Source organism: Oreochromis aureus, linkage group 5, assembly GCF_013358895.1.
Source record: "Oreochromis aureus strain Israel breed Guangdong linkage group 5, ZZ_aureus, whole genome shotgun sequence".
Classification (NCBI taxonomy): Eukaryota; Metazoa; Chordata; class Actinopteri; order Cichliformes; family Cichlidae; genus Oreochromis; species Oreochromis aureus.
Genome location: NC_052946.1, coordinates 21,954,460 through 21,972,258, shown reverse-complemented (window position 1 = coordinate 21,972,258; position 17,799 = coordinate 21,954,460). Strand labels below are relative to the sequence as shown.

At 40.2% G+C, this 17,799-nt stretch overlaps 1 protein-coding gene across 1 annotated transcript in view; it reads right to left on the bottom strand.

The window, feature by feature from the left end:
• The window catches only part of LOC116313694 (voltage-dependent calcium channel subunit alpha-2/delta-2-like), a 49,779-nt gene extending 32,985 nt beyond the window's left edge, over window positions 1–16,794 (bottom strand). The window contains exons 1-2 of the mRNA XM_039612172.1: window positions 16,456–16,794; window positions 8,260–8,341 (exon numbers count right to left, since the gene is read on the bottom strand). Of these exons, the coding sequence (XP_039468106.1) occupies window positions 8,260–8,341; window positions 16,456–16,568 (195 nt within the window). The 5' untranslated portion in view covers window positions 16,569–16,794. The remainder of the gene's footprint in view (window positions 1–8,259; window positions 8,342–16,455) is intronic.
• Between the last annotated feature and the right edge of the window lie 1,005 nt (window positions 16,795–17,799).

The window sequence follows — 17,799 nt, the reverse complement described above, 5'->3', positions numbered from 1 at the left end:
CTGACAAGGATGCCCCTGGGAGCCTCCTGGGTGAGGTGTTCGGGCATGTCCCACCGGAGGAGGCCCAGGGCAGACCCAGGACGCGCTGGAGAGATTATATCTCTCGGCTGGCCTGGGAACGCCTTGGTGTTCCCCGGATGAGCTGGAGGAGGTGGCTGGGGAGAGGGAGGTCTGGGCTTCTCTGCTTAGGCTGCTGCCCCCGCGACCCGACCTCGGATAAAGCGGATGAGGATGGATGGATGGATGGATGTAGTATTTCTGTCAAATTACAGCATTTTTGCTATGTTGTACTGTTTCTCTAAATCATAGTATTTCTGTAATGTTTAAGAATGTTTGGCTAAATATATTCTTTCTCTTATCTTATACTATTTCTCCTAAATTCTTGTATTTTTGAGAAGTTATCGTGTTTCTGGTAAGTTACAATATTTCTGCTAAGTTCTGCTAGGCTATTGTATTTCTGCCAAGTATTATGTTTCCTCTAAGATATTGCTAAGTTACTACATTTTAGCAAAGTTCCTTTGCTTCATTTTACAATTTCTGCAACTTTTCAGCTTTTTCAGCTACTTTTAGCAGAAAGCTTCAGCTTTAAAGCATCCACACTGCATTTTCGCAGGAAATGCAAATGTTTCTAGTTATTATTATTCTCCATCTTCCGCCTAAATTTCGGCACGTATCACGCCCGCAGTTTTGAGACAAGCTTCATATATGTTACCTCATTTTGTGCGGCGGATCTGGAATGGTGTGCTATGACTTTTGGTGTTTATGAATTTTATAGTTTTAAAATATTAATATTTTAGTGAAAATTTTCCCGCGCTCCTCTGCCAAACAGTTTTGACATTAGGATTACATATGTTAGATCATTTTGTGCGGCTGGAGCTGGACTATTATGTTGTGACTTTTGGTGTTTATGACTTTTATAGTTTTTAAATATTAATATTTTAGTACAAATTTAGGCCAATTCATCTTTTGGCGCCAAATAAACAGACTTCATTTGTGGTGTCTTGGCTCTCTCTAGTGGTATACCGGGAGTAGTACAGCCGAAAAGATTTATCCTTGTGTTGAAAACTCCATATCCCACAATTCATAGCACGCCTCTACAGAGTGAACAATGGCGGCCACCACTTCGCTTTTTATATGTCTTTTATTCGTGTTTCTAGGTCACAAAATAAACTTTTAAGATATTTTCAGGCGAGAATGTAGGTGTGTAAACTTCAAATATCTGCTTGTTTTATCAAGACATCCCATATTTAGCGACAGTGCTCTGACGACGTTGGTCCTGCCTGACAGCTAGCCGGCTACCTAGCTAGCTGCCGCACTTGGCTGCAAATGGATAGCGAGGGACTCTCTCTGTCGTTTCACCTCCCGGTCTCTCGCAAATGCTCGCACAGAATCGGAGTTACAGCTGGATGTGGAAAAAATAACTGAGTTGTTTGGTGGTGCTATAACGCCGAGCTACAACAGTGGGCAGCTATCCACCGGTGTATGACAGAAAGGACATGCCGCGACCGCCCGATCGACCGGTGTTTGCTAACGCGAGGTCAATCGTGGATCAGGGAAAGCGAAGGCAGGAGCGTGAGGTGAACTGAATTTCAGGTAAGAAGTTATGACCTGCACTCTATTTGGGTCAGATATAAACCGAGTTTAGGTGTAGTTTATTTAGCAGCAGTTCTCTTATGTGTTGCTGATAGCCGGCTAGCTAGCTAGTGCCGCTAGCATAGTTAGCTAGCACCGCTAGCGACCCTTCGTGAAAAAGCACCCAGGCTTGGCTTATATTGAGGCGGGTGAAACTCGTGTCAGCACCCGTCGCCGCTGACAGTATGTGTTTTAGCTGGACTTATTTTTCGTTTATATGGACCGATGATTTATTTATTTATTCATTTTAGTAACGGTATAAACAGTGAAAGGTGGTGGATTGGCCAGATGTAAACTTCAAATATCTGCTCGTGTTACCAAGACATCCCATATTAGCTCTGATGTTTTCGGTGCCTGCAAAGAGCTAGACAGGTAGCTAGCTAACCCGAGCTGGCTGTCTTTTGACTCAGGGTCATAGCTGGACTTATTTTTCGTTTTATGAGCCGATGAGGGGTTTTTTTTAGTAACGGTACAAACAGTGAAAGGCGGTGGATTGTCCAGATGCTGGTCGATGTGGAAAAATAACTGAGTTGTTTGGTGATCGCTGACGCCGAGCTACAACCGAGGGCAGCTATCCACCGGTGTGTGTCAGAAAGAACATGCGGGAACGAGGCGGCGAGGCGACCGCCGATCGACCGGTGGTAGATCGTGGATCAGGGAAACCGAAGGCAGGAGAAGCAGGCGGCTGGCGGTCGGAGCGTGAGGTGAACTGAATTTCAGGTAAGAAGTTATGACCTGCACTCTATTTGGGTCAGATATAAACCGAGTTTAGGTGTAGTTTATTTTCGTTGTGCTGACTTTTTACAATCAGTTATAATAACTCGTACTGCGTGGTAGCTAGCACGATGGAGTTTCTATACAGCTGTGTGCGCGCTAAGTTACTGATGTTGAACTTTATGACAGCCTCCCTGTCATTCTCTCGCCTGTTCAAACTTCAGTCATGAAACTGATCAATGATCGGCTTTTCTCTCTTGTTTGTTTATCGCGCTAAACAACAGCAGCACGTTTAAGCTTGATCAGCTGTTGTTAGAATTCATTTGATTTTAATTTCTAGTATCAGCTGATGTTTGCTGGAGCCACAGCTGTAGAAGCGGCTGGTCGAAACCAGGAGATGACCTTACTGAATCATCAGAGCTGAACTGGTGATGGAGAAACAGGTTTACCTTTTTTTTAGGTGACATGAATGAGTTGAAGGAAGTTATGAACTGTTTCTGAGAGAAATAAACACCAAGCTCCTTTTTTATTTAGCTGACAGCTGGTAACTGTGCAGGGGCGGATCTAGCAAAGCTTTTGCCAGGGGCCAGGTAGGGCATTAACAGAGAAAGGTGGACACAAAGATATACTTTTCTTTCTTACTCTCATACAGGGAGTGCAGAATTATTAGGCAAGTTGTATTTTTGAGGAATAATTTTATTATTGAACAACAACCATGTTCTCAATGAACCCAAAAACACATTAATATCAAAGCTGAATGTTTTCGGAAGTAGTTTTTAGTTTGTGTTTAGTTTTAGCTATTTTAGGGGATATCTGTGTGTGCAGGTGACTATTACTGTGCAGAATTATTAGGCAACTTAACAAAAACAAATATATACCCATTTCAATTATTTATTTTACCAGTGAAACCAATATAACATCTCCACATTCACAAATATACATTTCTGACATTCAAAAACAAAACCAAAACAAATCAGCGACCAATATAGCCACCTTTCTTTGCAAGGACACTCAAAAGCCTGCCATCCATGGATTCTGTCAGTGTTTTGATCTGTTCACCATCAACATTATGTGCAGCAGCAACCACAGCCTCCCAGACACTGTTCAGAGAGGTGTACTGTTTTCCCTCCTTGTAAATCTCACATTTGATGATGGACCACAGGTTCTCAATGGGGTTCAGATCAGGTGAACAAGGAGGCCATGTCATTAGTTTTTCTTCTTTAAACCCTTTCTTGCCAGCCACGCTGTGGAGTACTTGGACGCGTGTGATGGAGCATTGTCCTGCATGAAAATCATGTTTTTCTTGAAGGATGCAGACTTCTTCCTGTACCACTGCTTGAAGAAGGTGTCTTCCAGAAACTTGCAGTAGGACTGGGAGTTGAGCTTGACGCCATCCTCAACCCGAAAAAGGCCCCACAAGCTCACCTTTGATGATACCAGCCCAAACCAGTACTCCACCTCCACCTTGCTGGCGTCTGAGTGGGACTGGAGCTCTCTGCCCTTTACCAATCCAGCCACGGGCCCATCCATCTGGCCCATCAAGACTCACTCTCATTTCATCAGTCCATAAAACCTTAGAAAAATCAGTCTTGAGATATTTCTTGGCCCAGTCTTGACGTTTCAGCTTGTGTGTCTTGTTCAGTGGTGGTCGCCTCTTTCAGCCTTTCTTACCTTGGCCATGTCTCTGAGTATTGCACACCTTGTGCTTTTGGGCACTCCAGTGATGTTGCAGCTCTGAAATATGGCCAAACTGGTGGCAAGTGGCATCTTGGCAGCTGCACGCTTGACTTTTCTCAGTTCATGGGCAGTTATTTTGCGCCTTGGTTTTTCCACACACTTCTTGCGACCCTGTTGACTATTTTGAATGAAACGCTTGATTGTTCGATGATCACGCTTCAGAAGCTTTGCAATTTTAAGACTGCTGCATGCCTCTGCAAGATATCTCACTATTTTTGACTTTTCTGAGCCTGTCAAGTCCTTCTTTTGACCCATTTTGCCAAAGGAAAGGAAGTTGCCTAATAATTATGCACACCTGATATAGGGTGTTGATGTCATTAGACCATACCCTTCTCATTACAGAGATGCACATCACCTAATATGCTTAATTGGTAGTAGGCTTTCGAGCCTATACAGCTTGGAGTAAGACAACATGCATGAAGGGGATGATGTGGACAAAATACTCATTTGCCTAATAATTCTGCACTCCTGTATAAAATATTTAGCTTTTATTAAATAGTTATCTGAATCTTACAACCAAAGTTTGTATAATAATACACAAGATTGGCTGTAGACCATTGTTCATCATTCAGAACACTGTGTAAAAATAACAAAACACAAAAAGTGAATGCAAAAGTGCATAAATATTTATTTTACGTGTTTGATATGTGTGGCGGGCGTGGTCTGCAGTGCCGCTGCAGGGAGGTGAGGGGCATCTGCAATCACACCTCTCGGGCGTAGTCTGTGCTCTCTCGGCTGTTTTTGGGTGTGTCGGGCTGTGAGTTGAAAAGCTACAGCTGGCTGGGAGGGTACACCAACCATGTGTGAAAAGTGGTCCATAACGTACTGGTTCAAAGTGTGTTCGTGCAAACATTGTCGGGGTCTGCCGTGGTACAGAGGGACTTCTGCTTATGAACCTGTGTGCACAGCGTCTGCAAATCGGGGCTGTACAAAGTGACCTCATCTTTACCCAAAACTGTAAGCTGTCATCTGTGAGGCGCGAGGTGTTTGTTTTACCATAATTCATGGTGGAGAATGGCTGCTCTTCTGAGTTTTGCTGTCTGTAGCCGTATGAATGGAAAACTACACAGATTAGCAGCGGCATAGGCACACATAAAATTTCTTCTGAAATTTTCGCTTTCTAGTTTCACTTTATTACACATAAGTTCCTTTTTGGACTTATTTGTTTTAATTTCTTTCTATGTCTAGATTACATCAGAAAATTTCACATCTATAGCCCCATTAAAAATATGTTTAGTGTGAAAATGTTGGCACGTTCAATGCTTATTTTTTTGCTGTAACAAAACAAATTTCCCACCTGTGGGACTAATAAAGGTCATCTTATCTTATCTTATCTTATCTTATCTTATTTCCCCTCTGTATATAAGCTGTTGGTTCTGACATCTATGGTTATAAGACAATGAATTTAGTAATTTACCATGAGAAAGAAAAGGTTCTGTTTTCCTCTTATTCTTTGTGGTGAGACTGTTTAACCCATACTGTGATTTGCTTTGTGCCCAATTGCATATAAAACTCATAACATTCCCATTATCATCTGTTGTGCATGCTACATAGCCAGTGCTATTGTGCTAACGTACTAATACTTCTTGTCGGTACAGAGTCACATCGTCCTTCGTTCTTTTTTGCCATTCTGACTGGTTTAAGAACCAAATACTCTTACATAGCAGATGTTGATGCGACCTGTTTCATAGAAGCACCTTTTTTTCAGTGAAATGTATGGAACATATGAAAATGTCACTTCAGAAAGGTGCAAGAGCTGAACTGGACAGTCAGGATGTCAGCCCTGACTGACCACAGCAACGTTAACATTGCCATTGTTAACACGTTAGCATTTAGCTCAAAACTGCCCAACAAAATTTCTAGGAGAGCTGCAGACTTTAGCCTTATTACTTTTGATGGCTTGTACAAGGTGTCCTAATTTGACCTGTACAGATGTGTCGGCTTTCTTTAACACTAAAAGATGCTGATTTGTTTGACTTATTGATTCTGCCAGCAGAAAGAACTAGAAACCTAAAGTCAAGTGAGAATTCATCCCAGAGGCCAATGTTGTAATGTTCTTTGGGAATTTGGGAGTTTTGTTGTTTTTCCTGTTCTTCAATCCTAGGTTTCTAAATGAGGCTAAGTTATGTTTGCTGTTCTCAAATTTATTTTAGGATGTTATATTCAAGTTCTAGTTAGCCTTGAGGTGACTATTGTTGACGCTAGAAGAACTGAACTGAATTCAGTATTCACAGAGTTTATTATTAGAGTTTGGGTACTTGAGTTTTCTTGTATATTGGTTTATTGTTCTAGCCTCATCAGTGTTTCATGTTCTGTGACTTTCCTTATCTCAGTCTTTAGTTTAGTTGGTGTTTCACTTTGTTAGTTATTGTCTCTCATGTCTTGTTTTGAGTTTTACGTCCTGTCCTAAATTGTTTCAGCTCTGCCCTACTTCCCACCTGTTTTTATATTCTCCTCTGTGTACTTATGGTCATTTCATTATTAAATATTTTTTATAATTACCATATCATTCACAGGATGATTCCTGAGCTTATATTCCCAAAGTGTCATAGTAACCAGTGTTTCTGGAATTTTACTGATACTTTCATGCCTCTCAAATTCAGTCTTCTGGGTCCTCAAATTGCTACTCTACACCCAGCTAGCTGCGACAGCTGTAGTTATCTATAAATGTGAACCCCTGGTTTAGGAATTAAAATGATGCCTGACGTGAATTAGTTTCCTCTTCAAGAGAAAACTGCACAGAACTTTCTAAGCGAAGGACAACAATCTTGAACAGATCTGCAGTGTTTTAAAAACATGGCGGGATTAATGAGGATTGAATGAACAAGTGAGTTTCACATCAAGGCATTACTGCAGGCTGACCATCTGCTATGGTGTGACACAAACAGAGGACACGTGCCACTGCTCTCTGCTGAGGGAACGCCCCCACACACCTCCTCAGAGCAGGGATCGCTTGCCCCCTACAGATGATCTTTGGTCCTGGTCTCTGGCACTTGCCTTCAGAGGGACAACCCCTCCCAGCCACCTGTTACACTAAATAATGTTGAAAACATGCTGGAAATGAAAAGTAAAAGAAAACTGAATGCACTCCTAATGACGGTCTACCAGATCACTGTGAACAATTAGACAAAAATAAAAACAATTACAATCTGGACTTACCTGCAGTCAGTGAATGTAACAAATCAAAATCCCATTTTAGAAAACCTTCAGTGGAAATGTTTTTTTTTTTTTATTTCAGCCTTTTGCTTACACTATCTTAGGGTGCAACTGAGCTACATTTCCACAGTAAAAGTTCTTTTATTTCAGTAAACAAACAACTTTTATTTTGAGTTGATCCTAAGTATAAAATATTTATCAGGAATTCATTATTTACTTCTGCATGAGCAATGCTCAGTAAAAACTTTGATGTCCAACCTTCAGCTGGAAGAAGCAGAGTTGGAATCTGAGATCCAAGTTGACTGGATATTGTTTAGAAACAGAACTAGAACCATTTAATATGGACTTTCATACACACAATCAAAATCCAGGGATAAGATTACTCTAATGTACCTGTAATGTAAAAATCAATCATTGATGACTTCCGACTCAGCTTAATGGAAAATACCTGTTATGTGTGCAAAAATGAACAGTTTCAATATTAACAGTCATTATATGATCAGCTCATGAAAGGCCTAAATTAGTATTCATGAATGTAGGTGTTATTAAAGCTCTTGATTTCATGAAGCTCAATTCAGATATTCTAAATCTAACCACTGTAGGTGTGTGTTGAGGTATCTCTTTCACTTTCAGGGGTATAATCCAGTGCACGCAAAACTGATAATTATTGCAAACACAACTCAATACAAAATTATGTATCTAAAACGTCTAAAAGCAGAGTATACGTACTAAAAATAACAGCTAAAGAGAAAAAATGTAAGAGAAAGATTTATGGCTGCTCTGAGAAAACATTTTTTTTTTATTATTGGCTCTGCAGGGATCCCAGAAAACCACCAAACAAGGAAACAAAGTGGTTTAAGTGAGACAGACTGTGACTGTTTTCTTGGTTTTTGCACCTATTTAGCTGCGGATCTTCAACTTAATGGAGTTACAGTCAATTTGCGCGCTGACCTCTCTGCTCGGTGCACTTCTTATTGAGTTTATCCAACACTGTGATGAATGAGAGAAGCAGACACTCACCCCTTTCAACTGCTGAGCTCCAGTGATGTGCTGAAAGACTCTGTCAATCTCCTGCTCGATACGCCTGGCCCAGTGCATCATCCTGTGGATAAACACCGGAGGCTGACTGTCACACAATGCAAAACAAACGAAACAGATAGGTGTATCTGTTTCACAGAAACAATCAGTGATGTAACAAAAATAGCAGTAAACTGCACACGGATTACCACATGTTTTATGCAAAGATGCTTCATTTTTCTTGCAACAACAGAGCGAGAGAGCAGCTTTTTTGGTCAGTGTGGATGCTTTTAATGTCGCTCTTGCAACGATCTGTAATTGCATATGATTTGCAAGCTTGTCTGTACTTAATATAAGCATTTATTTCTTTAATTGTTATATAGTTTGGATATATATTTTAAAAAAAATATATGCATCCACACTGCAATTATAATGACTTCCAATGCAGCAGAGTGAGCAGAAAAACATTATCACTGGTAATTGTTTTTGAACTTATCTGCACAAATCTGTCTTTTCTTGTTTTTGCATTTTGAAAAACTCAATGTGTGTTTGAATATCTTCAAAGAGCCAACATTATAGCCACAAACTATCAATGAAATTGGGTTTTTGCAAAGTGCTCTTCAAACAGAGCGACTGAGAAAACTGTTTTTAAACAAATACAGTGAGTCATGGGATTTGTAACAACAACAGGGAAAAGTATGGAGCAGGTCTACAGCTGAGTAATTCAATGTCTGGACATCTGAACAACTGAAATCTTACTGATTGCTGAAAGTGCTTTATACTACAAGCTACACTCACATACTCAGTGTCTTCCCTAGTCACCTTTCAAGATGCGGACTGGTTAATCCAAGAAATCCCAATAAACTAAAACTTCATTCATTGTTTTCTATTCGATCAAAAAACAGAAAACTATTCTCGTATCAATACAGCAGAGAGACTATTTGTCAGATTTAAACAGACACTGTTGGGAGGACTATTCTCGGGCTCGCTTTCACACAGTATTCCCTGTATGTCCATGATCCAATCTGTTAAGTATCCAGTGTAATCCTCACATGAGACCGGACGATATTTAATTAAAGGTGAAACACAAAACAAGCAGTCACAACTGAAAACCTGGGACACTGTGGAATAAAAGCCAGTGATGATCAAGTTTGACCTTAAATTTGACCTTGATGGTGTAACATAGTGTTTGGAGGGGAAAACATTTAAATACACTATATGTAAAACACAGAAATGGCACCAAACCTTCTCTACTTTTCATCCTACTGATCTTGTTGATTTTGATTTTCTGCATATGCATTCAGCATTCACAAATCTCTAGCTGTTTTCACACATCTACTGCGGCCCTGAATTTTTCAGACATCAGACATTTAAAGGTGTCCAAAATGCCTGCTCCCTAGCACAAAGACCATATGACTCATGTGGGGAAACGTCTGACACACAGGCGGGTAAATGGTCATCATGCAGGCTCCCTCCCTTAAACCAAATGAAGCTCGAATGTGTGTGAAGTGGGCTGCTCCGTTTTGAGTGTTTTGTTATGTGAGAAAGGGCAACATCAGACAAACCTCAATTCAAGACCTCCTCCGCATCTCCATGTGGAGTTTGCCCAGTTGACAAGTACTGCCCATAAAAGAAAAGTAAACATTGATGCTCTGACATTGGGGACAGCTATTTTGAAAACATTAAAAATGTTCTTTAGGGGAAAACGCACTTGTTTGGAGATGATATATCACTAATTACTTCTATAATGTCAGTCAACCTACCACACAAAGGGTAATTCATGACTAAAATAATTAGGTTGGAGTCAAATAGTCTTTTTATGCCTGGAAAGGTTCCTAACTGAGTGAAGCGGCATGGAAATATCTAAGTGGCACTCTTTTCTCTAAATACTAAGGAAAGGGGCTTCATTTCTTTTCTTATCTCCTTGAGCATTTAGGATACACTGAACTATACAATAGGAAATGAAAAGGAATAATACCGCTCCACAGTTCCTTGCAGCATTAACATTCAAAGCCTAACACACTAAATAATTTATCAGTTGTTTTCATACAATCCTACTAAATGGAATTCACGTAGATAAATATGAGCAGACCGAGGGAGAGCTTAAGGAAACCTTCTGCATGAGACATTAGTATAGTTTTATACTAAATGGTCACTTTATTATCACTTTATTTACTGACCTGTCATGTTTGCCATCAAGGTAATAAAGCAGCTAAAATGTAGCACTTCTACAGTTTGAATGGATATAAAACTCACAGTTCATTGGCTGATGTCTGATTAAGAGTTGGAGGTACAAAAAAAACCTTGCAGGTGGATTAATTACTACACCCATGGTGCTAAATTAAAAGCTAACTTTTGTATTTGTGGTAAATTGTGGACTTTGGCACAGTGTTATCAAGGACAGCAACAAATTAGTTTGAATTTGCTACTACTCTGATAGGATCACACCTCTGATTTCACACCTCTGATTGGATTCTCAAGTTTCAAAGTACATAATATTATTTTTATTATTATTGTTGGACTTTTCTGTACTTATTACACTGAAGATTTTTTTTTTTTTACAAATGAAAAATGCGAATACAGAATAAGAGGGGGAAACGCTTGAAGGACCAGATTTATGAAATTCCAGATATTCCATTACTACGTGTGCTGAATTGTTTTAGGGTAACTAAATGTGTTATCCTATTCCATGAATGTATTTTAACTAAATGCACGGCCTTCCTTCAACTACTCATTTAAATAAGAATTTTGCACTTAAATCAATACCATAAATATAGCACAGCATGTGCTCTTCCATTTTAAATAATAAATGCTGTGGCATAATCACATCGCAAGCTGCGATTTCAAAGCAGCACCCAATCCTACACAACCTACCAGAACAAAAGAAGGATCCTGCAGTATAAAAATCAGTTTCCTTCAAAATTTTGCAGTCAATCATTACTACACAAATGTAAAAATGTGCTTTAAAAGACTATACACTAAACTATATCATATTCAACACACAATTTGTGTTATGCTCTGACTATCTTACTGTCTATTCCCCTGCAATCCTGTAGTTCACTTCAGCCAGATTTAAGAAAAGTTTCTGGAGATGAAATATTCATTTGAGTTTCTACCTAAATAAGTCAAACCAGGAAATCAATTAATCAGACCTGTAAGTGCCCAGAGAGTCGATTCATTATCAGTCAGACAGCTCCCAGCAGAGTTACAAGACAACAGCACTGATTAAAGTCTTGTTGGGCTTGTTCCTGCTGTCAGACAAGCCACAAATCTTCACTCAACTGCCCGAATCCACAGGAAGACAGCTTTTTGGATGCTGCAAAGAATTCTTTTTCTTTCTTTTTTCTAGCCCAGCTGAAATCGAGGACGCGCAGACCTGATGAAGATCAGACAGCTCTTAATACGGTGCGAGACACTTTCACATTCTTCTATTTGAAGTGATAATTTACTTCTGGGTTTCTGGGAAGTGCCCAGCTACAGGAACCGTGTATAGAAACTAAGATATAACCTTTTTTTTTTTTTCAAATCCAGCAACATCAAGAGTATCACTTTAAAGGCCCATTTAAGATTATTATAAGACTGAATGCCTGACATGTCTTCACACAGATCTATTTGAAAGTGAATTTCTTTTTCACCTTGAGGCGTTCGAGGCAGTGGTAGAAATAAGCGAGGAGTGCTGTGGAAAAGAGAAACCGCATGCACACTTTCCTTTTCCCTCTGTATAGAGGGATGCAATCGGAAAAATATCTAACGCTTTAAATAAAGCCTTTAAAATGCACTCTGTTCCAAAGTGTTCTCAGGTTGCTGGTGCTATTAAATCTGGATTACATTAATTTGATTAACTAAAAATATTTAGAATATTATTAAAATATTGTTTGTTTGTTTTTAAAGACTGATTTTTTGCATTTAGCTACTTTGTCATCAGTCTGGAAAACAGTCAATTTGTCTGCTGACTCAGCCTTTGGAGGCAGTGGTCCATTTTTCGGGGCTTCCGGTGTAACCAGCAGATATCCAAGCCATGCCAAGACTTGCTGTTGCATGCACCAGTCATTATTACTGATTGCTTCCAAATGCAGATGCATTTTAGAGGAGAGCCACTAAAAGCTAAATTGCTTCGTTCGCATGTGATTGGTCAGTGAAACCCAGACTACAAATAGATACTCTGTATGCATAACCTGTTGCAATGATTACTTTCTCATTCATTTAAAACTGCAAAAGGAGCAAATCCAAAGGCAGGAGGAGCAAAGTAGATACAAACAAAAAGACTTTGTCGCAGATGCTAGGATTTCTTTAGAAGGCACCTATAAATTGGGCAATCAGTTACATTAATCCCAGCAATCCTACAGGTTGCTTAAATGTCACATGGTGCAAAACAATATCATGTTTACAATCCTGAACACACTGAGCAATCCCAAAGCCGAAGCACGTCAGATGCCATCACTGCTTCATTAACACACATCCTCCATCTGCATCCCATATGTTTTGACATTTGCTAAAAAAAATGTGTGGGGTTAATCTTCAAAGATTAAAAAAAAAAGAAAAGAATCAGCATTATGAATATGTGGCCTTTCTGCAACACTCAAACCTGGATAAAAACACTTTTTTTTTTATCACACTTTTTACTGAAAATGCTACAAAGCATTTTATTTATTTACTTTACACAAAAAACAGTGCACACTTTGTTGTGCCGGCTACTCTGTTGTGTGTTATTATAAAATCTTTGCAGATCTGGTTTACTGCAGTGGTGAGAATACTATCCTGAGTTTCTGGCACGTCCGAATTTTGACAACAGCTGCTGCTGGCTCCAAAAATTGAGCTTTTCTCATGCTACCATTTTGGACTGACAACTGTGCATTTCTCCACATTTTCCTCACAAATAGCTGAAGACAGCACAGTAATCAATCATATAGGGGACTAGTGTCCTGTTGTACCCACAAACCGACTAAAAGTTAACTTTTTTTCCACATACAGGAAAGATTTGTTCGTAAAATGTAACTTTAATGTCTTTCTGAAATAAGGCATATAGCTTACTGAAGACACCAAGCTTCCTTCTTCACAGTTTCAGTTAAAATGCCCTCAAAAAGTTGTGTCTAAATTAGGTTTGTTACATGACTGCAGAGCAGCTTCGACCCCGTGAGTCAGTGCCGCTGAAGCACAATCTAAAGTTTTTGACTGTGTGCTCCATTTCCTCTTAAGCCCTGTGGGACATCAGAAAACCAAGTACAGGGGCCACACAGCAAAGCACTCTTGTGCCTCTACTCTGTTACCGGCTATAGTCACACAGCGCTGTGAAGACAGATAGAGAAGCACTACATGATGTGACCCATATTCACTTACAGCAGAGAGAGCAAAGGTTGAGAGGAACAGCTGAGCCATAGGTGGGGTATAAGGAGCAGACGGAAAAGCCATAAAGCATCTTTCTATCTATCTTTCTATCTATGGTTATCTATGGTTTGGGTTACTGGAAATCAGTAATTAGATCAGACAGAGACAAGCTGACTGCCACTTTGCAACCCGCCTCTTTTTATGCTGCTCATAAACTGTCTTATCCGCCATTACTGATGCTTGCTCAGTTCTATCCATATCTTGCTGCTCCTCAAATTCCATCCCGCAAACAAAAATCTTCTTTTGACAACAGTACCTGGCTTTGTTAACACATGACCTGCTTCCTTTAATGTCTGTTCATGTGCTGTGCAAAAACACAAAGCTACTCGAGACACTGAGTTCTACTGCAACACCAGCAGTGGCCTTGAGAGAAAGATCAGCATTGTGGATTTAACTAAAAGAAGATTTCTTCTCTGCCCTGTTACAACTCCACGTGTTGCATTTTACACATGATTTTGCAGTGATAGGCGAAGTACATAAAAAGTGCATCAAGGCAGCAAAACAAAAGTACTCGCTGTCAAAAACAGCCCCATTCAAGGTGTCATATGTGCCACATTAGTGATGACATAATATCAGATTTTCATTAAATTCATCGCTGCATCCAAAATAAGTTAAAATAACGATATCACTGTGATACCTCCAGGAGGTTTTATTCATGTTATTCATGCAAACATACATACACTATGATTATTATAGTATAGTTCTCTGATTCATTGTATTGTGACACACCACTCTAACCTGACATTCAATTCTGTATTATGAATGTGTTAAATGTAAAAATAAATGTGATTGTGGGATTTGTATAAAATATTTTTGTACGCTGTATAAACGTTGGGACCCACTGTGCCATAGGCAAGGTTTATGCAAAGTTTCATCCACTAAGCAAAATACTTTTAGCATGACTTTATTATGGTCAAGCTTCAAATAGCAGTAGTAAATAACAGAAGCTGAAATCTGATGCAGAATAAAAAAGGTTGTACTCGAGTAAAGTGAAAGTACCTCCGATTTGAATTTGAGTACTTTAACAAAAGTATTTTGATCAATGTTCTCAAAACACATATTTCTAATGTAAACTTTTACAGGTCATGAGCTCATTTGCAGTCTGAGAATAACTGCAATAAAATAACATATAAAAATATTAGATTTTCCCCCAATGCTAAATATGGTGTTTGGATTGATGTTCTAGATGTCAGAACATGAGGAAGGCAGATTGCAATGCCTGCAGCATGGCAGGTTATTACTACAAAAACACATATTTTTTGTAGTATCTATCTATCTATCTATCTATCTATCTATCTATCTATCTATCTATCTATCTATCTATCTATCTATCTATCTATCTATCTATCTATCTATCTATCTATCTATCTATCTATCTATCAGCAGGGAGAGGCAGTGTCAAGACAGAAAGGGTGGGAGGAGAAAGAGCAAAGCGAGAGAGGGAGAAGTGGTATAAATCCACGCTGCTGCAGTATTAATTCTTAATTGGAATGAGAAGCTGTTCTACAGCGTTGCAATACCGCTTCATTTAGCTTAGCCGAAGCGACCCAGGGCACAAGACTATGGAGCTGTTTCAGAGCACTCAGCAGAAAAAAGCAGCAGAAAGGAGGAGGAGGAGGAGAAAGCAGCAGCTTGAAATAACCCAATTCATCATAAAACACACACATATGCACACGCCCACACTTGACTGGTTTATAGAATAGACCCCTCTTTTCTAATTGGTAAATAAACCTCATATCTCCAGTTGTGATTGGCCAGAAATTCTTCAGCATGTGCCCTGGAGATGAGTGGACCATCTGGCCTGTTCCTCCCTCCTGAGCAGCCTGATTGCTGAGCCTGGAGTTGGGCCCAGATAGTCTCAAGTTAAGTGCCAGCTGTACTTAACTGTAACGGGTTAAAGGTTAGGATTGAAGAACTGGGCAGGAGACTGATTGAAAAACAAGGGGAAATGGTATTTCGAATGCAGCCTTCAGCAAGAAGCCACAGTAAAACCACACCTTTCTTCTGCTGTGCTAAATAGTAGGCACCGTACTAGTAGGCTACTCCGAAGCTTTGAGTACTTGTGTTGTACAGTGCACAGTGCGGTTTCATCAAGAGGTTGTAGGAAATGATAGGACTGTTTGATGATTTTTTTTTCAAGCCATCATGGAAAGATCTAGCACTGAGTGGAGCACAAGAACAGCAGGGGAAACAAGGAAAAGAGACTTACCAGTTTTATGACTGCACAGACTTAATGTTGCATGTCAAATAGAAATGCTCCAAATAGCTCAACTAATTAAAGCCACAGTCTAGCTCACCTTAAACTTCCCTGTATGTCCTCGCAGTTTTAATTTTTTGTTTGTTTTCTGTTTTTAAACAGGTTTTTGAGAAAGTCAAAGTTAATATTCACAGTCGTCCATTGGGTAAAACCCTCAGATCTTCTGTGTGCAGAACATCAGATGAAGGCTCTAACTCATCACATGGTAATAGGAAGGATTAATCATTTGCCAGATGCTCCTAATTTTGCCTAACTTGATGTACAAACACTTACAGTATGGGGTCTTCTGCTTGGGAGGAACACTGAAATATGATTGCTCATTTAACCCTGCAAATATACCTATATACCCCTATATATCATAGCGTGGACTACACCTTCCAGCTCTTTAAATAACCTGCCTTTACATTGATGTAATCGCCAACCCTGTCAAATTACATAACAGCAGAAGATAAAGCATGCAGGGTGACTGGAGTATCTCCTGGTGGCAAAGCGAAGTGGTCAAGCCCAAAGTTGTCTCCCATCGGAGCCCGGCTGCGTTTTCACTGAGGGTTACTTACGTGTATTGCTGGGGGAAGAGACCCTGCGCTCCAGGCCACGATGCGCTGAAAATGAAGATAATCTGGATAGATAGCAAGCAGACGATGCTGCAAGACCTTTCGCCTATCGCCATTTTCCATTAAAAATTCTCGTCACGGGCTCTCGGTGCGTGAATGAAGCGCTCCGGACTGTCTCCGGGGCATACAGTGAGCAATGTGTGAACGTCCGGCTCAGTTTCCCGACGACTTCATCTCGGTTTCTCTCGTCAAGTGGACGCGGAGGAGGCAGGCATTGGCCGTGAAGGCATCGCGGACGGTGGGAGATGCACTAATGCAGCTGCCAAGACACTGCAGAGTCTCCCCTCCTGCTCCCACACACATACACACCACCAGCAGCACTAACACCACAATCACACACAGGCCGGCGCGTCCACGCCCGCTCTCTTTCTCTCTCTCTCTCATCAGCAGCCCGTGGATCCGTGCGCGCTCACGCTCACCAGGCAACAGAGAAGCAGGAGAAGAATCTAGTTTGGCTTTATTTATCTCTGAGGAGCCACGTGGGATTTGTCATCGCCATAAATTTAGTTTTTCTATTTAGAGGGAGACGCAACACTTCAGGTACTGAAGGGTCCCTGGATGTAATAAAATCAAGACGCTTCTAACTCCCGTTTCACTCCCCCGGGGTCCAGTTTACCAACTGGACCCCGGGAGACCCAGTCATGGTCACGCATGAGTAGATACAAAAAACGGGGTTATGTTTGATCATTCATTTAATTTAGCTGCTGTTTACTTTTTAATTTAACCATTAAAATAGTGAGAAAATTCAACCACTCTTTTTAAATATCACACTATAAAACCATCTGTGATCATTTTATAGTGTGACCATGTCCCACAAAATTGAAATAAAACACAAAGAGTATATGTGGGTTGTTGCAAAGTGGGACATGTTAATGCTGAAGGTGTGAGAAGTTAAAAGTGGGGATTTTCTCTTCCAATTAATCATTTAGTTTTAAATATCTGCCAATCAGATCTCATCTAATATTTGCCTTTGTGTTAATTTTCCTTCATATATCAACTGTACAGAATCCTGAAACATTGTACTTCTGCAAGGTGAGTTTAAATGCCATCCAGAGCAGCAGACAGTGCACAACTGAGGTGAAGAATAAAGTAGAGCCAGGGTACAATGAAGGGAGTGTCAGGGGTAATTTGTGACAGAAGAATAGCAACAAGATGGAAAAGAAAGGTTTACAAGATGGTAGTGAGACCTGCATGTATGGTTTGGAGACAGTGGCGCTGACAAAAATACAGGAAGTCGAGCTGGAAGTAAGAGAGTTGAAGATGCTCCAGTTTCATAGGGAGTTACCA